This window comes from Chaetura pelagica, unplaced genomic scaffold (assembly GCF_000747805.2).
Source record: "Chaetura pelagica isolate M959 unplaced genomic scaffold, ChaPel_1.0 scaffold83, whole genome shotgun sequence".
In the NCBI taxonomy this organism is placed as follows: domain Eukaryota; kingdom Metazoa; phylum Chordata; class Aves; order Apodiformes; family Apodidae; genus Chaetura; species Chaetura pelagica.
In genome coordinates this window covers 5,391,175-5,416,729 of record NW_009952893.1, presented here as the reverse complement: position 1 = coordinate 5,416,729, position 25,555 = coordinate 5,391,175, and the positions used below count along the sequence as shown (strand labels likewise).

The window sequence follows — 25,555 nt, the reverse complement described above, 5'->3', positions numbered from 1 at the left end:
AGTCTAGCATCAGTCTGTTCACTGCAATGGTATGTTCCCTCTTCTCCATTCACTTTATCTATACTTTTTTCTTCACAAAACAATCTTTTTTTAACAACATCTGTATGCTTCCACTCCTTTCAGTTATTCAATTTATATTTTATTACCAGAATTACCCTTTTCTCTTACCTCCTTTTTATTTACACATCATTTTTTCCTTAACACTGTGATTATTGAGTTTGTGCTCACCATATTGTATTGTCTTTGAATGTCACATCTTAGGATTCCTGTAAATATCAGCAGTACAGTTCTAGCTATGGTATCTGGCTGGTGTGCTCCCATTTTTTATGTTTTCTTAAAATTTATACCTCACTAGTGAAGTCTTGTGTGTGTGTTCTTGTGAAACTTGTTCTCCTTCTGGTTCTTGACTATTAATATATAATCTTGAATATCAGAGATATTCTCTGTGAACTTCATACTTTATCCAATTCAGCCAATTTCCTTGATGCCCCTTTGTTGGGCTAAGGAATTAATATGGAAAATGCAAATGACAATTTGTTTTAGTAAAAGAAGGTAAAGATTGTGAAACAGTTCTTGTCCTATTGGTCTTAAAGTTATACGTAGAGCTGAATAATGTTAATTTTACTTACCCTATGTAGTATGGTGCTTTGAGATGGAAAGATGTAATTAGAGCTGGCAAAAAAAATACTCACTGTGTATGTTTATGGGCTTTTCTGCTGAATGCAGTGTGATATGCAGTGTCGTCTTGGAACGAGATTATTTCCTCCTGGAGTTAGGTTCATTCTCACAGGTAATCTCTAAAGCATGGAAAATAGAAGAGTAGAAAAAACATTTGAATGTAGCCTTGGAGCAGGGATCCCTCATAGCCCTGGCTGGGTAAGGCCACTTTTGTGAGTAAAGCTGTCCGTAGGAGAAAGAGTAAATGGAAAAGGTGACAGGCCACTATTGGCAAAGATGGTGTGTGTGAGGGTAGCTACTAGTTCCTCACAATTTCCACTTTATTTTCCTGTAAGTACAGCCATAGATTCTATCCTTTTCAGTTTCTGGGGAAACCTTAAGTGTATGAGCAATGTTATCTTTAAGGAGAATCATCTGGTGTGATGGGAAATGATGGAAGTAGGAGAAAAGGAGTTACTTCTGTTTCCCAGTTAAGATTGAAAAAGGATAGGAACAAAGTTGCAAAAGTTGTTTTGTGGATTTGAAAATTACTTTAAAATGCTTCATCCACAGCTTTTTTAAACAGCCTGCAAACCCCAACACTGAAATGTCAGGTCAAAGGCTCTGCTGGTCCCTGCCCTCCTGCACTGCTCAGCCCTGTCAGAGGTGGGCAGACCAGGACGGAATAAATTTGCTATCTTTATGCTGCATACCAAGGTTAACAGGGAAGGGGTGTGCCAGCACAGAAAAGGAAGGGTTTGTTCTGCTTCCAATCTGTGAAATATTTCAGTGAAGGTAGCACAGAGTAGTATGTTTGTGTGTATACTTTACCTTTTACAAGTAGGAAACCTTCTGAACAGTGAGGTGCAAACCTGCCTGGGGCTTGGCACTTGAGAGGGGTGGGAACTCTGAAGATGAAGCATAGATAGGTTTCCCCAGTAGGCAGTGGATTTTAAAAATGCTTAAGATGTTTGTCAGGGGACAGAGTTAAAGTGAGATAAAGGATGTTACTTTAAAAAGAAAAAAGGAAGCACTCACTGGAGGTTGTGGTGCAAATCATTTGTTATTTGTGCTTTCTTGTATTTGCAGGCAAGTTGGCTGCTGGGAGGAGTTGAACCATGGGATGTTGATGAGAGAAGAGTATTGCAGCAGAACTAAAATTACAGGCAAAAAAATTAAAGTACTCTAGCGGGAAAAGAGTAATTCTGGCATGCCAGATATTCAGCATTAAGCATGCTTAATATTCACTTTAGTCTCATATGGCATATTTATGACCGGTATGTGTGCCCCAGTGAAGGCACTGTCTGAAAATATATTTGTTAATTGGTTTTGGTGCAAGAAGTAAACAGAGTGCATGTATTGCTCTACTTCACCCTCAGCACAATTTGCTTTTCGGTAGAGCAAGATGCAAAATGATTTCAAGTGTGCCAGGTTTAGGTTTCTTCTAGATTCGTACCCTTAAAATCAGCAGAAGGGAGGGAGGGGAGTTACTCTGTCTATTATCATCAAGCTCTGCTAATGTAGCTCGGGTGCCACGTGACTGCAGAAAAGGCTATTATCTCAATGAAAAGGAAACTGCTTTTTAGAGCAGCAACAGAACAGAAGCAGGAGGAATTTTCGAGTACTCCACCATGCTGGATTGTCAAAGGGGGATCTCTGATCAGCAGTTAGGGAAGGATTAGCGTGGCCAGTTTGTCAGCTGTCATTAGAAGCAGATGACAGAGATGATAAGCTGCTGTGTGCGCACGTCCTCACTCAGCATGTGCTTTGGTTTACATCAAGACGTAACACTGGTTTGGGATAATGGAGAGCTGATTTTTTAAGGCTGTAAATTCACTGGTAATTGTCTCTTTTTATATCATTATTATTATTTTTTGCTTTTTTAAATTTTTGCCTCCTTTTTAAAATAAAAGGCTAGTATGATGGATGGGGAATTTATCTACATCTTGGTCTGAAGACGCAGAAAAACTAGAGAGATCTGCCTTCAACTGCAAAGGCTGGAAGACGACAAGGTGTGTTTCTGAAGTGCTGTGACTTCATTGTTAGCACTCTCTTTTTCCACGTATGTGTGCTCCCGTGTGTGCATCCTAGGTGTCTGGATGTTGGGGCTGGGGGGCAGGGAAGCGAGGGAGGTGTTGATTTGGGAGAGTGGGAGGAGGAAGAGCTAATTTCTTTTCAAATAAGACAGTTTAAAGATAATGTTTCTAAATAACAAAGAAATTACATCAATTTGGTTCTCCAGTTTCTGTAGTTTCCCCCCTTTTTAATGGCTACAGGTGAACTTGTGGTTGCCTGCGACACTTTTATGGGTTTATGAGGCTAAATATATCTTAGTGCACAGGAAATATTTTTGTAAGCAAGTTTTCTGGCATCCAGGTTAATACACAAGCCCATCTATATTTTCCCACTGTCAAGAGGAGGTGGAGCCTGAGAGTGTCTTTTTCATTGCAGTAATTACTATTCAGTATTCAGTAATTTCTGTGCACATGAAAAAGTACAGCCTTATTCAGAATGAGACATTTTTGCTGTAAAGCTTTCTCTTTCTGACCAAGAGCTTAAGTAGACAAAACACATTGAAACATTTGTCGGTGTTATACAAGTTTCTTTATTCTCTAATCTTAGTAGATTTTTTACAACTATGTGATCCTGTGAACAGAATGACATTCAGTTAATCTTCAGACCTCGTATTTATCTCATGGTTATGCATGCTGATGTCATTAAATATCTTGGCAGTATTTACCTTTCTTTTAACCTTGGGAGGGCAAGACTTAGTATTGCAGATTAATTAAACTATAATATAACCTGAAGAAGGTTATAGATTGTTACTTGTAGTAAGTGAGGATAGTATGCTGTCTCCCCTGCTCGGGAAGTTATTTGCAGGCTTAGTGGCTTTTATTTTCCTGTCGTATACAGCATTAATCCCAACACTGCACTTTACCTCACAGCAATAATGCTAATCCTGAGCCACAAAAAAAAAGCCAAAATTAAGTGTTTGGATTTGTGTAGGAGTGCTTATTGTAACTTCCCAAGAGTTTTGCCTCCAAAGATAAGGGCAGGATTGGGAAGATGCATATAACTAGTTATTGCTGCAGTGCACTGGCAGTTTGCTTGAAGTGTTTTCCTGGATTCATATTGGAATAGCGGTGGTGACTGTCATGCTTAGAATGTTTAATAATTAACTAACTACATACAGGAAATGCCCTAGTTTATTTTATTTGGGACTTTGAAAAACTCATGCTACTTTGAGATAGGAGTGGGGAAGGAAAATATTATTGTTTTTCAAATTAATGTAGTGTGTGTTTGAAGAGACTTTATTTCATACTGTGAGGGCAGAGCCAGAAGAGTAAACAATTTAGCGCTATTTATTTGCTTGTTCCCTTTTGTCTTGGTTTGATTATTTAAATTGCTGTATACCTACATTTTGATACAGAGGCCTGGGGCAGGTGGTGCCATTGAGTAGAGGCTTGAGAGCCCGTCACATTTGCAGCGCCAAATGTTGAAGCCACAAGAACAATGAGACTTCCTCTCTGCTTCTTGTGTTTTCTTCCTTTACTTCATTACGGAAGATCTAACAAGATAGTGGGGACAGAGTAGTGTTTACTGAAATGTTGGCACCTGTGTTTTGTAGAAAAACAGATTTGTGCTGCTTGTACTGTCATTTTTATTTGCCTGATGCCTTTTAGAATGTACTAAGGGAAAAAAATTGAACAAAGTCAACCTTTTGTGTGGACTGTGCTCTTCAGGTGGCTCTGTGTTCTCTCAGAACTCAAGCTGGGGTGCTTTCTTTCAGAAGCAATTTCTTACAGAAATATGGTATACAACATATATAAAAAACTTCAAGCACTACCTTTTTATTTGCCCACTCTTCAAAGTTCTCTACGCTAGTGTGGTCAACAAGGTTACACTGGTAATCTTCAAAAGGTGTTGCTCTCTTTGTTTTTACCTCTCCCTCCCGCCCCCTTTTTTTTTTTTTTTTTTTTTTTTTTTTCTTTTTTCCTTGTCATCTGTGTAAAGTAAATTTCTTGTGCAAGGAAGGAAAGACTTGACTGCATTGCAAAATATGCTGTGTTGTAAGAAAAAACCCTTCTTGGAAAGGGTGAGATAGAGAAGTACTTTGAAATACTTCATTTCACTTCAGAGATCTTAGCACAATAATTAATGGCAAATGTCATTAATAAGTTAACTGGCTGGTTAGATTTTGCTTTATTTATTTACTTAGAGAAAAAAGGAGGAAAGGTGTGAAAACAGCCTTATTCTCAGAATCTGTTTAATTAATAAATGGAATAAATTTGTTGGTCCACTACTATAGAATAACCCTATAATTGTAATAAGTAAGTTGAGTTAAAGTTGAGTTAAGAGCTGAGGACTGGGCCCACAATCCAAGCTGTCTGAGCTGAGTGAAGGTGGAGACTGTAAGTTGATAATCATCGTACCTGCAAGGAAATCCTGATGGGGTCATCTTACTGTCTGCAGTCCTTGTTAGCTTTTCTTGTTGGCTTATGTTCAAATGTGGAAGGCCTAGAAACATGCCTGAATTGAACTAAAACTGTTTATTAGCTGCTAAAGCTTTAGTCTCTGAAGGTGGGGGCTAGGATTTGAAAGCCTGTGTCTTTCAGAAATGAGCTGCCCTTGTTAGCTGGGGGTCTGTGGCTGACCTGGTGGGTGGTTTCTCTGATAGCTGGGGTTGTACATTGAGGGATTGTGAAAGCCTGGGTGGGATGAGAGGTTGGAGAGCATAAGGAAGACAGCAGGAATTTGATGAAGTTTCTAAATGAAGAAACTAAGAAGTTTCTGATAAATAACTTAATTTGCAGTGTGTGTTGTACCTGAATCTCCTCATTGCTCTTCCCATTTCATTTTCTCCTATGCACGCTGTCCCCAAACAAACTTAATCAGGATATGGCTGTGCTCTGATTTTCCATTCTTTACAGTATAGGCTGTTGTGATTGAGTAGCTATCTAACCCAAGATTCCCATGAAAAAACTTATGATAGAACTGCATAATAATATTTTTGTTGTTGTTTTTCCTGAAGTTTTTCCAGGTGATCAGTCTGGCTAGTTTTAAAGTGTTCTTTTTCACTTCAGAGAAATGTATTGCAGGCTTCAGGTCAACTCCTTTTATAAATGTAGTGGGTGTTTCTTCCCCTCTTCATTAATTGTATTTCACTATATTCCAAGATTAAAAGTACTTATAATATATGCTAATTCTTTCTTAGCACTTGTAATTCTTTCTTACTATAAATGGTTTCATTATTAACACAAATTAATTCCAGTTTATTTTCACAAAGAAAATAAAATGGCTGATAATGAATATTCAGCTTTAATAGTAGAGTAACCTTGTTTTCCTTGGGCTGCCAGATACAAGCATAGTTGTGTCAGGCCCATGGAGTGATTTATGACCTACAAAAGAGAGAAATAACAGTTTGACATGTTCGTCTAGTAGACTAGGAGAAAAATCCAAGCTTCTGTGAAGTCAGTGATAAAATTTTGATTTATCCAGTTGAGTCATAAAATCCCCGTAGAACTCTACAGTTTTTTCCAGAATGTCATTTCGGCTGTTAAGGGAGTTGTGGCAAAGCTTATATAGTGCTGCCTTTAAGTGTTGATGAGGTCAAAGGAATACATGGAGTTTAGAAGGAACTGTGCACAACTGAATATAGGTTTGGAGGGGAGAGGAGGAAGGACAGCTACTCTACAGCTAAGCTGGAACCACGGGTTGTCAGAGGCAGAGAGGAGGTATCAGGGGAAGGGTCATTTGTAGTTTTTCCTGAGGCATCGGCCATTAGCTTCCATGGCAGACTAGTCACTAACTAACTGTTTCTTTCGTTTGATTCATACAGCTATCCCTGTATATGTGTTATTTGTTCATAGCTTTTATTTATATATACGTGTGTGTATACACATACATACATATAGATACAGGCTTGTGTCTACAAGGTTTTATTCCTTGGCAATTGACCAACTGAAGTAACTAGATTTGTATGAGTTTTCATTTTAAATGCTTAAAAATTACAGTTAAACTTCCCTCTTTTGTATTGTTGGTTGTTGTGTTTTACCTAAGCAAATAGAAGAGTATAAATGAAGAGGAAGTATAAATGTCTGAGACAGACATTAAATTTGAAGGCAAGTAATTGTTATTCCTGTTCCCAGTTCAGTTCGTAAACTCATGGATGCATTAAAACAGTATCTGATTAGGGTGTCCAGGTTGCTGTGGACATTTTAACTTCTGTCAAGTTAATAGTCTTCATAAGTATTTGCAAGGTGCTTCTGTGTGGCTCTGACATAATTTATTCTATTAGTTTTTATGTTTGTGATTTGTAACAATGTGTGTAGTTAGTACTTTCAATGCCTTTGACAAGAGTTTAACTCGTATCTAACACATCTGTATTAGAATACAAAACTAATTCTGCGTCTTGGGTGATGATGCAAGTGTGATCTTTTATGCATATTGCTATATTCTCTCAAAAAGCATGTATTAAATTGCTTTTTTTCAAATTTTAATAAGAAAAAAAAAATTTTTTTTCTACTTCCCAACTCTCATGCTGCTGCTCCAATATAAATAGGTGATACTGACATGGATACTGGTATAAGCAGGAAGAATCCGCTGAGAGGAACTACCTATTCATATAAATATAGGATAGTAATAAGGGCTAAACCCCATCTGCTTTCTCCCATAGCATCTGGGACCGTGTTGCCAGGGTACCATCTGGGAGCAGGGCTGAGGTGAACCAGCTTAGACTGAGTAGGATGCTAAATTCTCTGGTGGAGATGCTCTAAAAATATTTCAAAGGCAGAGAGGTTGGTTAAACCAGGCACTATACTGAAGAGGACTTGGGTATTTAATTTCAAGAAGTAGTACCAGGTTCTGAACCTCTCATGTGCACTGGCCGTGTCCCTGACTGACAGGAGACATCAACATGAAGTAGAATTCACCTCATAGCCAGCTGCTAACATTACAATGTCCATGGCTATTTGTGGAGCTGAGCACTAGCATTTATATAACTTGATTATATGTATATTTGACTTTGGTCTGTTGTTAACTTGCAACCTTCTGGAATAAAGAAACTTGAGTTGATTATTCTTCAATTCATAGTTGATTGTTACACACTGTTAAACTAAATGTGTGCTCATTATAGCATCTGAGTACTTTAGAAGTGTGTGAATATGTAAGTGTATCTGGTAGGTATGTGTGGAGTAGGTTACTCATTCACCATGATAACAATGTTAAAATGTGTAGAAATGTGTTTAGATAATATTAAGGTACACTTCCTGCAAATCAGTTTTAATTTGGTGCTTGGCGTTTAGCATTTGAAAGAAGTGTCTGAGGTTTCAACATGCTTCCTAATAATAGGTGGTTGGGTAGAAGAGAAAAACAAACCCTCTTAGTGCTGCATCTAAGTGAAAATAAGAATACTGAGTTTAATTTTTTATTAGGCACTAGAGAAGATACATAGAGCTGGGCTTTCTAACCTGCAGCAAAAATTTCAGTAAGATAGTGTTTTCAATAACAGCATCTACTCTGGGACTAAAGAAAGATGATTTTGATTACCAGGCTAGAGCTAGGAAAGTGATGGAATTCAAATTCACCTGTGATAGGTGTAATAACTCTGTGTACTATTGTATACAACTGATGTGAAAATGCCATGCTGTTCTCTCTGGCTCACCCTCTTCTTTTTACTTTTGACCCTTAAAGAACCCAGTTTCATGAGCTTTTTATTAAAGGAATATGTTTTATCTAAAGTAAACAGACTAACAGGCAGGTATTTGACAGGTAGTTAACTGAAGTTAGATCCTAATGTAGGCATGCCCATGCCACAGAGATGCATAAATGCCTTTGCCTCTTGTCATTGGTCATACTTTTCACGCTGCCAGGATTGGTATCTTGACATTCAGACTGAACTGTAAGAAATGTATTCATTGTATCAGTTATATTTATGAGATTAGAAAATGTTCCTGGATATGAGTTTTTCTACAGGGCCTTATGCTTGTGAGAGTGGTTGTTTCAGTCTTTCCCTCTCTCTGGTCTGGTTTTCCCCTCACTCTTTTGGTAGTTTCTCGGGGGGAGGTTGGTGTGGGAATTTAAGTGTGCAAATAACAGTTTTGAAACTGAGATCGGCAGAGAGGATTCAGTAGGAGTTAAAATATACTTAACTAACTGTTCCAAAAGTGCCATCAACTGGAAATGAAAGCTATTTAAATACAAAGTTTTCTATAATATTAATCTTTCTATGTTGTTCGATTTGCTTCATTTGTAAGCTGTGCTAGCCACAAAGTCTTACTTTAAATGACAGTAGATTTGAAATACTGTGCTTAAAAATCAGAAAAATCCTAGTTTAAATAAACATGTGAGAAGCTGGATTTTTAATTTTCTTATTTATTTATTATAACTTGGCTGCCACAAACAAAGGGATGTAAGAGTGACTGGCATATATACAGATAATGTTCTGGCATTGTATTTCGTTTTTAAATCTGGTATTTTATGGGGAGCTTTAGTGGTATTAAGCAGCACTTCTTGTGTTGTTGAGTATTAAGAATCAGAAACAATTCTAGATAACAAGAGAGACCTGCAATTACGATACAGTCTTGAATGATTTTTTTTCATTAGTACCACCTGTGTCCTTTTCGATGTTGTGGAGAAAATGGACCTTTTCCTTCTTAAAAGTGGAAATGGAGCAAAACTCTTGTATGTTACATAAAAAACAGTACTTTCTTCCTGTGATATTTTTTTTTCTGTTGTCTTATTAAAACCTAGTCTTGCTATTCCTGAGCATACTAGGGAGGGCTGACATAGTCTAATCCGTAAGCGGCTGAGTGAGTGGTTCTGTTAAGAGCCTTAGCCTATGGGAATACAGAAGGTAGGAGCCATCTTAACAGTGCTGAGTTTTTGCAAAGTCTCAAGCAGAACTAGGGTTTCTCAAACCTGTGGCTTTTAATGTCTGAGGTAAAACTCCTTCTCCTTCAAGATCTATTTGGATTTTAAAGAAAGTCCTATTAAATACCAGTCTGTAACACTGAACATTAACGTTAGCCATTTATTTGATTGTTACAGCATGTGTTAAAGAGCTGCTGCCACCCATTTGCAGCCTGATGTGTTTATTAGATCGTCTTCCCAGTGGCATCTTGAAGTGTCTTTCAGCTAAAAAATTAATGAGCATTATTGGCTTTCAGGCTGCAAATGGAATGTGTCTTATACTGTCTAATACACTACTCTAAAGCCATTACACAGAAGTGAGGGAAAAGATATTGTTGAGGAAGGAGCCTTTGGCTTAAGCATTTGTTTATAGTGTGTTATGGCTTTTTGTAGAGTGAGCAAAAATGTGAGTAGTAGGTGTTGGAGCCGGTTTTCTGTGTTTTTGTATGCGGATTTAATGCCATTTGCTAGTAAATTATATTCCTTTTCTTAGTTCTAGTTTGTGGAGTTCAAGAATAAAGTAAAATTTAGTAAATATTTACCATAGATCTTGCTTTAATTTTACCTCTTACAGGCTCTTCTTCAAATGAAGTCTTATCTTCTAAGTAACAAGTTTTCAGATAGAAAAAGCCACAGGTGCACATCAGATTTTAGTAAAAATCACTTAAAGATTACTATAATTTTGCTGCTCACTTCCTCATAGAAACTTGTTTTCTATTTTCACTTTGTACTAGGGTACTGTTGTGACAGATTTTAGGCAGTTTCATCGATAGTGAAAATGGTAGTGCTGCTTGCTGCTTCAGGAAAAAAAAAACATGTCCTTGAAAAAGTTAATTAGTATTTTTAATATGAGGTTTGCATTAATAACTGAGGTATTGGACATTTTGCTTATTTTGGCCGACTGGCATTATTTCATTTGGGATATATCTGAATTCCAGGTGTTCAGTGATGAAGGATGGGTATAGTAGTTGGTTGTAGAACATATGGTTTAATATGTTCTTAACTTTCTGTCAGTCTTTTTTTAGTGGTGGATCTCTCACTTTAATTTAATTGTATCAGACAATACAGCCTTTTTTTTTTCTCCCCCTTTTATTTCCATTGATTTTTCATCTCCATTGTTTCTTGTGTTTTTTTTCTTTTCCAAACCCTGTCCCATGTCTCTCTGGATTTGTTGAACTACCTGTGCAGGAGAAGGTTTGCAGGCAAGGAGGCTGAGCTTTTTGCAAACACAGTGCAGTGCACAGGGCTCAGTTAGCTGATTCGGATTCTGACAGGTGCTACAACAAAAAGTACTGGGAGTCAGAGCAACCCTTTCTCCTGAACTGCTGTGGCTCACCAATAAATGATTTGCCTTAGGCTCCAGTGGCTTCAGTCTCTGCTCTGGCATCTTATCCTGCCTCTGACAGCAGTTTCCTTTTTTAGGCCTGGGAAAGTAGCTAGCAAGTATTGTCTTCTTCAGAAGGGTTGAAGGTTGCAGTATGTATCAATATTAATTCAGGTTCAGAAATGGAGCCAGTGAAAAAAGAGTTCATAAGCAGGAAAAAAATGTGAAGAATCGGACGTTACACGTGACTTCCAACTTTCCTCTGACTCCTACCAGAATTAATGCTGTGAGGGGTGCATCAGCAATTTTGAAACTGAGACTGAAAGCTTGTAATCATGAGAGCTTCACAGGAAAAAAAAAGAAAAAAGAAAAGAAAAAAAAAAAAAGTATGTTGGAGTTTATAATTGACCACAGAACTATTAGCTGTTTATAATTTTTAATTGCACTCTTAGAGAAAATTTTGCCAAACTTTTCACTGCCTTGTTATATTTTGTGTCAGTTAACAGCATTTTTTGCCATTTATTACTCAACAAAACAGGGACTTTAGTAAATTACTTCTGTATTTATCAGTTGCATTTATACTAAATGCACATATTGTTGTGCAGGAAGAGTGGTAGTGTAGTACTGCTACCTGATTGATCACTATATTGTAACTTACCTTTTGTTTGCTGCTTTTCAGGTTGAAATAGCAGCTTTGAAGGTGTAATCCTCATTTATTCTTTAACTGCACTTGTTAGGCTTATAATAAATCTGACAGTTTAACAGGCCCTGTTTGGAAGATGGCCTGCCCTGATAAGAGATAAAATGCACATTATCTTCTTCTGCATTGACTCTGGATGATTAACTGGATTCACTAATGCTGAGGATCAGTGCTGGAAGGTTTACTCCAAGTGCCATGTTCCTTTATGGCATTTGAGGCATGGAGAAGATGATAGAAATTCATGCAGTGTCTTTGTGCTAGATTTTTTTCTGTCTCCTCTTTCATGGGTCCTGTACTTGTCTTTTTCTTCCATGTGCTTTATTTCTGGGTTAACACTGTTTTATTTTTTTTTCCCTTTGAAAGATGAATGTCTTGCAAAAGTATGTTTACTGTTGCTTAATAATAAGGTGAAGTCTCTCTGTGTGCTTTAACTTAAAGCAGTTACTGGTGGAGGATGTGAAGGAGGATGTGCTGTCACAATGAGAGCAGAAACTATTGTTTTGTTGCTGATAACAAGAAAAAAAATTTGAAACCTCTTTCAGGCCCTGTTGTTTCAGTCTCCTAACATCTGGTAGAAACTGGTCGGGTGTTAATGATTACGATTACTTACGAAAGTAAGTTCAAGAGTTTATTAATTTAATTTTTCAGAGTTTGTGATTTACATTTAACAGTTGGAAAAAAATGACCAAGTGTTTGTCTGCACATATTTTGGATGCTTAGACTTATGATAGCGAAATGGAGAGAACAGGAAAGCACATCTCTGATCATAAATACAAATAATGTATTTACTTACGTGAGAGTCGTGTTGGTACAGATTATCTGTTGAAGCCTAAAATTAATTCTTAAGGTATTTTTAGTAATAATAATTCCACTTCTCTAATTATCTCTCCTTCCTTGTATGAAAATGTTGCAGTGAGTGTGTTTACCTTTCCATTGCTCCATTACTCCTCAGTGATGCTCAGTGGAATTGAAGCTTGAGGAGCGTCTGAGTCAACATTAGAAGTTCAGTTATTAGTTATTGTTGTGGGTTTTTGCAGGACAAATGAAAAATATAACCTAAACATACATATTGAGAAGAAAAATCTGCTACCACCGCTGAAAGCAAAATGTTAATCCCACAGTGGGATATGAAGTTTGTATTTTAGAGTGCAGTACAGCTCCCAAACAACTTACAAAATAAAAACAGTGTGTGTTCTTTCATGACAGTTCATTCTGCAAAACAGCATTCAAATTTGGCTTTGGAAGACATTTTCTTTCAAATAAAAGTTAGTTTGGTTCAGCATCTGACTTATCATGATACTGTTTCTTTCATTAATATGTCTCCGTCTCTTTCCTCAATGCAGTGACTATTGCTGGTTTTGTTTTTAGTGATTCCAAATTTGGTTAAGCCTTTTCCTATTCTATACCATTCTAAACAAACCTTACCCACTCTTCCTTGATTTTTGTCTCAGAAGACATGGTAGGATTGAGACTACGTTTCCATTTCATCTAAAGCACTAAATAAACTGAACTGTTCATTTTCTTTCTCTTCTTTATAGAAATTACTGCAGAGATGCATAAAAAGATGAGTAGGATGAATGCTGCTTTCTAATCTAAGGTAGTTCCCTGTTGGGTAGGTTTATTGGAGTAAAACTTTGAGCCTCTGACTTACCGTTCTACTCACTGTGGCTTCAGTTTTGAATTGTCATGTTTCTGGGAAAAATTAAGACTTCAATTTTGGGAGTTCTGTTTTCTGGTCTGAGAAGTTATCCATGTGGTTCAGGAGCTGAAGAATACTTAGAAAAACTTTGGAAGTTCCTAAATGATCTTGTTTAACATTACAAATTTATTTAATATTACAAATTTTTGTGTTTTGTAAAACTATTAGTAATAATGAATAACTAACAAATTTTGAGATGAGTAAATTGATTTCTGGAGGGAGTTAAGGCTGAACTAAAAAAAACAGTATAGGCAATTAAGCTGCTCCTGACCCAAAAGTGTTTGTTTATCTAAAATTCATCTATCATTTCAGTTTAAATTTATGAGGTTTTTCACTTTAAAGTTTCCTAGGTGACAAGCTTTTTTGTACTACATGTGCCCAGAAGTACCTTCTTCTGAAAGCTGTGGTTTTAGTTCCTTGCTTACGCAGCATTAAACTTGTAGAGGTACTTAGACTAGAGATCATCTAATAGTGTGCATAGATCTTGAGTGTGACTTAGCTCATGGAAAAAAAATATGGAATAGCTGCTTTCCAAAAGATGTGAGGAAACTGGGAGGGTGCTCACCTCTTTGAGTTTACTTGACATGTGAGAGTCATTGCTGAGAAATGGGGAATATGGGAGATACCTTGTGTCTCAAGACAGTGATTGAACTAAATACTGGTGAGTTTAGTATGGGCAACACACCTGAAGATTAGTATTGCGCTGCAAGAGGTAATTAACCTTGCCCTCTTTGTGTCATAGAATGTCCAGTTTTGGCAAGCAGATAGCCTACCACCTAGAGGGCTGTTCTGCATGATGAAAGGTTGACTTTGATGTAGCACTGTGAATGCCCTAACTGGGGTCACTGGGAGTTCCCCAGCAAGGACAAAATGATGGAGTTTGTGATGCTACGTCTTCCCTTTGAGAGGTCAGCTTTGCTCTACTGCAGAACCAGAGCTTTCTTGCTCTTCTTGAAGTGGCTTGTTCTCAAAATGTTGGCAATATATGGGTACATGCAGATACACATATACATGCATAGACATAATTGATAAAAAGATAATCCAGGTATTTTTCAAATAAGATCTTATACCATGCATGTCAAAGACAAGCTGGGAGCAGTGTATTCCAGGGATGAGCATATTTTTCATGACACTTTGACCAGTATCTTAAAAAAAGACATTATGCCACTTTCTCCTCAAACTGGTTAAAAAGAAAATACTTCTTTGTAAAAGGAATTTTTTTCCTGGTGTTTTGTTGATTTTTGGTTTTGGTGTTTTTTATTAGGCAAAATATTAGATTGTGGTCAGTTCTGCCTGAGACAGTTCTGAGTCTTTGTGACAGTTGGTTTGCTCAAATTTCAATAAGTAGCCTTCCTTGTCATCCCTGCAGGACTGTTTAGATCTCTGTCTCTGCGCTGCTTCTGCCCAAATATTCTCAGTTTCTCAGCCAGTTCGCTGGGAAAACTAAGACTTCCAGTGTGAACATCCTCTTACCAACACAGGCTCTGGCTGCTAAATTTTGCACAGTATCAAAATTAAAAGAAGAAGGAGACCACAGTTTTAACCCACAGTGTTGAGTTCAGTGCATGGCTGACTGGGCCAGCAGAGGAAAGGGAACTGGTGGGGCAGAAATGAAGGGATTGAAGGAGGTTGTGGACCCCCTTGTTTTGATCCCTGATTTCGATTTTATGGTGATGTGAATTGATGGTGGGATTATGGACTCCAGCTCTTATTTTAGCATGGTATGAATAACCTCCTGGAGACCCCTCCTTCACGGCCCTCGTGTTTATTTATCTGCTAATCTCAAGCAATACAGGAGCTCTCTGAAATGTCTGGCAATGTCTCCCTGCCAGCATCCTTACTGAACTGGCAGCAAGTAGGCAGATGGTGAGCTAAGACTGTCCTGAATTGCATGAGCTTTTTGACCATTTACATTATCTCCTTATGCCCTTTGTAACTGTTTTCTGCCTCTGAAGTATCTGTATTTATTGAAAGGTAAGTAATATGGGCAGGCAATTTTTGTGTGCTCCTGTGGTACATAGGACAGCCCATGGCCAGGAGCAGGGAAGGATTTCGAGCTGTTTACTGCACAAATCAAAATAAGCTTGTGTTGTTTTAGCACAGGATACCTTGAGAAGTTATTTTCCTTATTAAGTAGATGATGCGTACAGAATATCAGTTCCTCTGTGGTCTCTACTGTTGACAGATGTTCTATTTCTCTGACACTGTACATGTACTTGTGAAAGCATTATCTTCTGATTTTTAGCAAAAGCTGCATGTGCTACTTTTTTGTGTAGCTGAGATACACTTTCATTTTGTGTATTTGGATTCTGTTGTGTGGCACTGTGGCTTTCCCTTTGTCTTTCCTCATTCAACCTTGCAAAATAGCCATGAAAATTCAGCAGCCCAAGCATGAAAGGTACTTACCTGTTTTTACATACGGGTAACAATCGTAGAGATGATAACGCTTTGCTTGCCCACCACAAATTTTCTTCTGAAGCAGTGTTGTATAGCATTTTGTGGGGTCATAAACACAGTATTTTTATTGGTACCTTTCAAACAAACTGTTTCAGAAGGTAGATTTGCGAAGGAAAAACTGAGTTGAGCATGAAACAAGAAACTTAAACATATTAACAAAGAACTCAAGACTTTTCCACCATAACCCTTTCTTGCACTTTCTTCCTTTTAGTTGCTGATATGTGTTCAAGATGAGTGGGATGGGAGAAAATACCTCTGACCCATCCAGGGCAGAGTCAAGAAAACGCAAGGATCCTGATCAGCTTGGACCCAGGTTAGACCAGTTATGCCTGAAAACATTGAAAGTGAAAGTTTTTTTTAAAACTTACATATGCATATAATTTTCAGTTGGAAAATTACCCCATTGTTGCAAAGAGAAGTCAGTACCAAACTACTCTTGATTCAGTAATTCTGTGTTGGTTTGGGTTTGGGATAGGGGTGGGGGCTATTGTCTTTAACTACTATTTGCTTGTTTGGTTTGAATCCAGTGTTGTGCCAAACACGGAATTTTGGTGGCAGTATAGGAGCTATATAAAAATCTTTTTGGCTAATCACTGCAAGGGGTCTTCAGTCCCTCATCTAGCAATCTAAGATTTTGCCAACTCTCCTGAGTGTCATAAGCAGGGACCTGAAAAATATTCTTCAGTTTTATAGCATTTGCATTACCAACACAATTTTTACCAGTCAATTAGCATTTTTTCTTGCAATTGTTTGTCATAATTTTACAAGGAGTATGGATTGTTTGGCTTAAACTTTTAAGCTTTTTTTTTCTCATACATGGGTCACTATGTGATACTTGTTGGACTCTCAGTCCCCTGTGGAGTGATACTTGCAAGTGTTCAAATTCCACCCCCTGAATTTTAATCCTCTCTTGAATTTCAAATTCCAAACTTCTTTTGAAAAGGGGTTGGTGAAAAATATTTTTAATGGTCCTTTCCTTGTCCCAGAGGAAACCTTTCTGCTTGAGAAACTTGCACAGTTTTGTGTGTGTGAGAGAGGGCAGTTCTCTCTGTTTTTGTGCAACTATTCTCAAGCCATCTTTGAGCTAGCCAGAAAGCAAGCAATCAGTCATTAAATACAACACTTTTATGAACTCCTCTTTCAGCCCTAAAAGAAGTACTGAGAAACGCAATCGTGAGCAAGAGAATAAATACATTGAAGAACTTGCAGAGCTGATTTTTGCAAATTTTAATGATATTGACAACTTTAACTTTAAACCTGACAAATGTGCAATCTTGAAAGAAACTGTGAAGCAAATTCGTCAGATAAAAGAACAAGGTAAGGAGACTGATTAATTAACTTTGAATGCTTTCTGTGTTGATTGTTACTTTATTTTTGGCAAACTCAATAGTCTCTTCATCTTTTCTGTAGCAAATTCCCAGGTTTTTCATTAATCAGTAATGAAAAATGCTGTAATGTCATGTTAACAGTGTGCTAAGTATCATATTCAGTATTTTAAAAAGGAGCTTGATGTAAAATTCATAAATGTCCAAGAGAGAGAAGATTGGTGAGTCCAGTGTGTGCATCTAATGAAATTGATATCAGTTTTGCTTTTATAAAAGTTAAACTAGGAGATGGCTTTAGGGAAAAAATAAAAAGACTACTTATATACTCTTATGTAGATGATGAATCCATGTAAAATAGGAATAATCCAGGAGAGTGGGGTATTAAAGTATTCTGCATCCCCCCCCGCTTTAGGGAAAAAATAAAAAGACTACTTATATACTCGTATGTAGATGATGAATCCATGTAAAATAGGAATAATCCAGGAGAGTGGGGTATTAAAGTATTCTGCATCCCCCCCCGCCCTGCCTTTTTTTTTTTTTTTTTTTTTTTTGTATGAATAGATATTGTGGACTAAATTATCTGTGTCCCTTAAATGATGACATCATATCCTCAACTACAATAGATTTGAAACTATTTTAATCTCTAGATAGGGTCCTGTTATAAATGTAAACCAGAGAACATGATAGTTTTCTTCCTGTTCTTTGTCTAGAAGATTGGTTCTTTATTTCTTTTCTTTTGATATATTTCCTATCTAAAGAAAAAAAATCTTTCAGAAACTGAAAATCTTTGGAGGTGGTTTTTGTGGCACAGGTCTGTCTTCTCTGGGCAGGTGTGAATGGAACTGCAGGTGTTTGGGTCAGATTCAGATTGTTAAAGTAGGTGCATATAATTTTTCTCCTAATTTAGAAGATTGCAGTCTCTTTATAAAACGTGTTTAGAGCAATTCCTTTGGTTTTCAAACACTCTAATGTCTTTCACTTGTTCAGTATTCTGATTTCTGTGGAAAAATTAAGCTTTCTTTTCCATACTTTATATGTGAAGTTAAAGAAGTGGAGATCAAGTGTTGCATAATTTAGAATCAGATTTCCTTTTAAAACAAGTAGGTGAGTAGACCTGTAGTTTCAGGCATCAGTTTATTCCAAGGTTAAATGGAAAGTGGAAAGTGTCCTATTATGTATTAGATGCCTCTGAAGTGGTTTTAATAGATTATTTTTTGTGTATGTTCCTATTTCTCACCTTGTTCTCTTCTTATTGCTACTCACTTGCCATAATTTTTTTAAATGGATACTCTAGTGAAGTTGCTGAGTAACATATTAGAAATATACCTCTTTACCTAGCATAGTGTCCATCATCATTTTGCACTTTGCTGACTTTTGAGACTTTTTTTTCCTTTTTTTCTTTTTCTCACTCTTAGTTTCAGATTTTTGTTTTGCTGTCACAAAGAGACACATTCTCTTTATGCTTTCCTGTAAAGGGATAAGGACAAAAGGTTGTGTTTTCCTGGGAAGTGCATGCATAGAGAAAAATCTGCTTGTCCACTTCGTGACTGTCTCAGCAATTGTAGGACATCTCGTCTGAAAAGTTAGCTCTTGTTAATGGCAACTTTGGCAAATTCAGGGTTTTGTTGTTCAGGGCCAGTATCATAAAACCAGTTTTTATATAGTAAAGTGTTCACGTTCATCAGACCAGGTTTCATGTAAATTATTTAAATCATCATGGGCTGGAATTGTACCAGAGCCGAATGTGCACTTCATTTTCTAAGCTCATAAAGTTTTATTGCAAAACCAACTGAAAATACAATTATAAAGACAGACTAAAATGCTGTGCATGCTTTTTATTTCAACTAGTAGTAGTTTGCAACCCTGGAGCAGTAAAGATACTAAATTACTCTTTATGAAGTTCATTTGTTCCATGAGGTTCTTCAGCAGAGAACAATTAGACTGTCTGATAACTGGTTAGGTCTGTGCCTAAAACTCATAGCTGGTATAGGCCGGACTTTAAGCCTCTCTGTGGGGCATTGCCAAGGACTGAGACCTTCAAGGGGGTCATTAGTAGCATCTCAGGATGTAGAAACGAAGATTAGAATAATTGAAATCAATCCTTTAAACTCGTAAGTTTGATATAAATTCCTATATAGAAGCTACATCTTTGTTGTTGTGGCAAATTTAAAAGGCTTTTCCTTTAAGAAGAAAATCAGATGACAGCATATTCTGAAATGCAATGTTATTTTAAAACAGGCATTTCATTAACAAATCTCACTCACACATAGTAAACATTTAAACTACAGGAAGAGTACAGTACCACCTGTACTTCTGTTGAGTACCACAAAAAAACCTGTTTGCTAAATGAACTACTTGAAATTACTGATTCTACACTAACACAGAGAAACTAAGATGGTTCAGTTTTTGTGCAGTAGGTCTTCTCTGCATTTCTTCAAAGATAGATTAGCTTAAATTAGTGAAAACTTTTTTTACAGTTTTATTTATAGAAGTTTCAGTAAAGCAGCTGGGTATCTGAAATAAATTCTAAAAATTCTTCACAAATTTTCCTCTTTGTCTATGAATAGAATTGCACATTAAGGTCTAATTGCTTACAAAGGCACCGTCAGTTATAAATACCTTGTAAAGCTACTGAAAGCAACAAGTTTTATAGCTGCTACTGAGATTTAACAAGGAGACTTCATTCTATATTTTAGGAATGAAAACGTGGAAGGAAGAAATACAGATAGATGTTTAATTTCCCATGTCAAGCTTGCTGGTCTGGTAGTTGAAAAATGTAATAGATATTTTGCTGTAGTAATGCTGTATAGTTTAGCATAATGTCATCCTGATCTATTTTGTAGGCAAGTATATATTTGCAATACTATATCTGTTATATTTATATCATTTCTCACAGTATATACTTCAAAGATTCTTTAGTTGTGGTATGTTAGAGATTCGGTTTATTACCATTTGAAACCAAGTTGTAAATATATGCATGTAACTGAATTCTTTAGAAGAATTAAAGGTATTTGGAGGATGTAACCATGGCATGTTTTAATCTGGGTTTTGAAATTGTTTTAGCATTTGGTAAAATGAAGACAAGTTTCTTTACAGAGGTTTAATTTTCTACTGAGGACTTCTGCCATCTTACCTTACAGTGATCTTACAGAGATTTGTGGATATCTGGAGGAGATGAAAAAACGTGAATTTAGCAGTTAGATGAAATAGAAGTTGTATTAATGTAAATCTTAAGTGGGTATTTCTTGAGACTTGTGTTTCTTTAAGCACTTGGGAAAAAATATAATTTGGGGGTTTTTGTAACGTGAAAATTATTAGAAATGGTGGTCTTATGGTTATGTTACGTGGTCATGAAAGTGTAAGCTCTCCTGTTATTTGCAGTCTACATTAAGTTACTTTGAAAGAGTCACATATGTTGCAGATGTGTTCATAATGTACATGGATCTGCATAAGCACAGTAAATTCCAATTTGCATGTGCTTAATTAAAAAGGCTTGTTCTAGGCAAGTGTAAAGACCACTGGGGATAAATGTTCCTTTACATGCCAGACAGCCAAGAAGCTGTGAAGCCATTTGGTTGTACTTAAGAAATATATTTAGTAAAATAGTATCTGATTTTAGGGTCAAACCTTATTTTTAAGAAAAAAATTTGGCACTCAAGACAGATTAATTTCAGGTGTATAAGTACTGCTGAAAATGTTTTCTCGTATCTGAAGACAACAAAATTCTGACAACAAAATTAGTCTGGATTCTCTTCTTTCTTAGTTTATAATCAGTTGAATTGTTTACATAAATCTTGTTTTATTTCATACCTACACTAGTCCTTTTCCTTGAATCTTGTCATCTGCCTAACTCCTCTCATTATGTTAGCATTTTTCTTTTCATTATTGTTTTTGATTGATTGCTCCCCGCCCCCCCCTCCCCCCCATAGTTAAAAGCTGTCTTTATCCATCATGCTGACCTCAGTCTCAGCAGGTAATAGCTCTCATTTTAAAGCAGAGACTATGTGTTTGATTTCACTATTTGAATGTCTTCTGGTTCAGGCTTTGAAACCTTCATTTCTTCATTATCTGGTTTTGCTTTTGCCCTCTTCTCTGGATATCAGCAATGCAGTAGGTACAGAGAATACTGAAGATCACCTTAAGCTTCTTCAGCAGTTTCTCTAGCTAAGCAGTCTCCTCTGACACCTTCAGTTGGCATGCTGAAGAATGTGTCCTGACATCAAGTACAAGATGTGGTGGTTATTTTTTTTCTCTAGTCCCCCGAGTACCTTTTATCAAACTCCAGGTCTGCATCTCTTATTTTTCTCCTTCTACTCTCCATGTCTCTCTGTTTTTTTTTTGATTGATTGCTCCCCGCCCCCCCCTCCCCCCCATAGTTAAAAGCTGTCTTTATCCATCATGCTGACCTCAGTCTCAGCAGGTAATAGCTCTCATTTTAAAGCAGAGACTATGTGTTTGATTTCACTATTTGAATGTCTTCTGGTTCAGGCTTTGAAACCTTCATTTCTTCATTATCTGGTTTTGCTTTTGCCCTCTTCTCTGGATATCAGCAATGCAGTAGGTACAGAGAATACTGAAGATCACCTTAAGCTTCTTCAGCAGTTTCTCTAGCTAAGCAGTCTCCTCTGACACCTTCAGTTGGCATGCTGAAGAATGTGTCCTGACATCAAGTACAAGATGTGGTGGTTATTTTTTTTCTCTAGTCCCCCGAGTACCTTTTATCAAACTCCAGGTCTGCATCTCTTATTTTTCTCCTTCTACTCTCCATGTCTCTCTGTTTTTTCTAGTCTTTTTTTTTTTTTTTTTTTTTTTTTTTTATGATGGCATCCACCTGTCTTATTTAGATTCACCTGTCTTATTTAGATTTAGAGTGTGATATAACCCACTGTGCCAAAGTATCCCCAAATGCAATTGTACATCTCAGTTCCATTTGCTGCGGAGTCCAGCTTTCATATGTCACCAGTTTCTGAAGAAGTTTTGTGTTCTTTGGATCAGTAGAGGGAAGGGATATCAGGGTGGCAATTATAGTCTAGCTGTTAATTTACACTTTTGAGTTCTCACATCTTGTTTCCTGAATAGCATTACAAGACAGACCATGTGAAAGCTAAAACAGTGTTGGGAGAAGTACTTGGTAAAGAGAGACATGCAAGAGCTATGGTACCTCTATGAATTAAGAAGGCTTGTTGTTAATCACATGCATCTTCTTTTTCTTGTTTCACTTTTGATAGCAAAAACAGTTGTTGCTTCCCCATAGTAGTATTGCTTTCTAATCACAGGGTCACTCCACCAGGGTATTGTTGCCTCTAGCACTGGTATGTATGCAAGTAAAATCGTTTGCTAAAGGAAAACAGCATGGTCTTAAAACTGTAATAAGGTGTTACTTTATCTGCTGCTACTTTGACTTTATCAGATCTGAATTTAGATTCATATTTCACAAGGTATTTAAGCAACTGCCTAACTTTAAGCAGATGAGTAATCCCTGTTAAGTCAGTGGAACTACTTAAAGGTTTAAAGTTATGTGCATATATATCTTACCAAAATAGGATATTAAGACAAGGAAATATATGCAGACTTGTGTTGTATTGGGTTTTTTTTTGTTTTGTTTGCTTTGCAAATATTTCAGTTGATCAGTTTTACTGTAATTATATTTTTTATGTTAATCACACTTGAGATGGCAGAAGATATAAGATTTATGCCAATTTTTTTAAATAGTTTTGCATGGCTGTTATTATTTATATGTACTGTACTTTCAGCCTGATAGGATTTTAAGACTGAATTAAGTGTCAGAGGAATTTGTTTCTGTGAAGTTGAGCAATTTATGCTGAACATTTACCAAAAAAAATCTATTACTGAATTTGTTTTGCTGTCTCCTTTACCTACGGCTGCGAGTGATACACTGAAAATGGCTTTGATCTTTCTCTGTATGTTGTAAAACTTTTTGGCTAAATATCCAGTTATGTTGACTTTACTGTTTCATGCCTCCAGAGAACTGATTCACTGAAGAATTTAAACTGGGTTTAAGTAATGCCAGATCATCAGTTTCTTTTCTGGCTCTTATGAAAAGTGGTCATTTTTTGCACGAATAGTTTCATTAACATTTTGGTTTTGTTACTTTGGTCTATGTATATTAGGCTTCTGGGAGTGTAGTAAAATGTCTTGTATAAGGAAGATGGAGACATCTCTTCCTGAAATTTAGGATTTTGGAGGTAGTCTTCTTGCAGATAGTGTATGGTTCTCAGGCTGCTTTTAAACTGCTATGGAGCACTTTAACCTTCAAAACTTTTCTGTTTTTCTTTTGCAGTTTATTCTTTATTCTCTTATGAACTGTAAACATCATAAATGCATTTAGCATTTTAAATTTGGGGAAAAAAATAAAATACAAAAATACAGACTGACATCCAGGCTTTTACAACATGAATTTAACTCCTGAGTTTAGTGTTTCTCAACAGCTGTCTTCAGAAGTGTCCTCCGTGAGAAGTACTGAGTTTAGGTGCTAACTAGGATTTGGGGGCTTCTGATTCAAGACTTCATGTTTGTGTTTGTAGTCTCTTACTGCTGGAAGGTACACAGTGTAAAAGGTGCTGAAAGCAGAACACCAGGGCTTTATGCTTTAGATTAGTGAATGCAACATGCTAATCTCAGCAACATGTAAAGCTAGTAAATGAGGGAGACTTCAGGTTACCTTGACTGTCTCTGTGGAGCTTAATTTATGGAATAGCAAATTAATTTACTGAGAGTAGAGGTGATACTTCAGTCAAAATACGATAATCTATTGTAAGGAACCCAGCTTTTGTTACACAGCTTTTATCTTTTTTTAAGACTGCAGCCTGAAAAGTAATAATAGAATATTTGCTCACAGTAGATCACAATGCCTTTCATACCATTTTTGAATTCTGAAAACCTGCGGATTCACAGCACATTAAAGAGGTATTGATCAAAGGCTTCTCTGTGTTCAAACTAGAATCGAGATAATTGCATCTGTTCCAAGTCATGTGTTTTGTTATTTCTGTAATGCTTTCTGCATATGGACAACTGCACAGTTAGTTAGAAATAGGGGTCCTTGAGTGTAGAATGACTGAGAATATGAATAACAATTACTACTTACAATTTCAGTTTCTTTTTAAAAACGCACTGTGTGCAACTGGGGTAAAAATACAGACTGAAGTTTGAAGGATGATGTGGCAAATGATCATTTACTCACCTTGTCCTGTACACTGTAGAGCTGCTAGTGAGTGTCCTCAGATGGTTAGAGAGGCAAAACATGGACATCTTCTCTTTCCTTTCATCATTAAAGTGTGTTGGCATATCTATATATGTTTTATGGGACATTGGGAGCTCTTATGTGTACACTGCACACGCACACACTCCTTTCTGAAAGCAAACCACTCTTTCTTAGCTCACACAAGATCAAAGCAAATGTCAGAAGATGGAGTGAAGTACAGAAAGGTACATAAGTTCTGCTAAATAAAAAACTTTACAAATCACTATTCCATAACTGAAGATGCTGCAGATATTGCCATGTTATCTGAAGAGCTATCCACATGCCCCTTTGGAATAAGTAGCAGTGTACTCTGGTGACTGATGCTCTAGTCCAGAGGAGGGTCAGAAAGATCATCAGAGGGTCTGAGCAGCTCTTGTGTGAAGACAGGTTGAGAAATTTGGGGTTGTTCAGCCTGGAGAAGAGAAGGCTCTGGGAAGACTTTATATCAGACTTCCAGTACCTAATGGGGACCTTCAAGAAAGCTGAGAACAGACTTTTTACAGGGCCATATAGTGAGTGGATATGGGGTAATGGCTTTAAACTGGAAGAGGGTAGATTTAGGTTAGACATCAGGAAGAAATTCTTCACTGTGTGGATGGTGAGACACTGGAACAGGTTGCCCCGGGAAGTTGTGGATGCCCCCTTGCCAGAAGTATTCAAGGCCAGGCTGGATGGGGCTTTTGGCTGCATGGTCTAGTGGGAGGTGTCCTGCCCAAGCAGAGGGGTTGGAACTACACGATCTTTAAAGTCCCTTCCAACCTAAACCATTGTATGATTCTAGTATCTTCAAGCAGGAAGGCATGTTCCTTCAAACCTTGCTTTGCTTACTGATGCAGCAAGGGAAAGGGACCTATGCAATATGCCTGCCACAGAGGGCTCTTTAGCAGGGAAAGGCAGAATATGGCCTAACACTTGGAGTCTGTGGCTAAAGCCAACTCAGACTTAAGGTGCACATTCTTAGTGGGAAGTTAATTTAAGTTTGAAGCACCTTAATGAGGAAACTGGTGGGTAGGATCAGCCCTCCCAAACAGATTTTTATGTCCTTCAAAAATGTATCTTTTAATTCAGTGGAGGTTCTTGGCATGATGTGGGAGTCACTTGGTGAAACATTTTGGGATGTGTTACAGAGATCCAGCTAGACAGTTAGAGTTGTCCCTTGTCATCTTAAGATTTATGATCATGAAGAGTGTTAGGCTTTACTGGCACTTTTTCTTCTGAGGCA

The 25,555-nt window shown here is 37.1% G+C and overlaps 1 protein-coding gene across 1 annotated transcript in view; it reads left to right on the top strand.

Moving 5' to 3' along the window:
- The first annotated feature begins 15,977 nt into the window (after window positions 1-15,977).
- Window positions 15,978-25,555, top strand: part of NCOA2 (nuclear receptor coactivator 2) — a 73,419-nt gene continuing 63,841 nt past the window's right edge. The window contains exons 1-2 of the mRNA XM_009995599.1: window positions 15,978-16,060; window positions 16,892-17,064. Of these exons, the coding sequence (XP_009993901.1) occupies window positions 15,978-16,060; window positions 16,892-17,064 (256 nt within the window). The remainder of the gene's footprint in view (window positions 16,061-16,891; window positions 17,065-25,555) is intronic.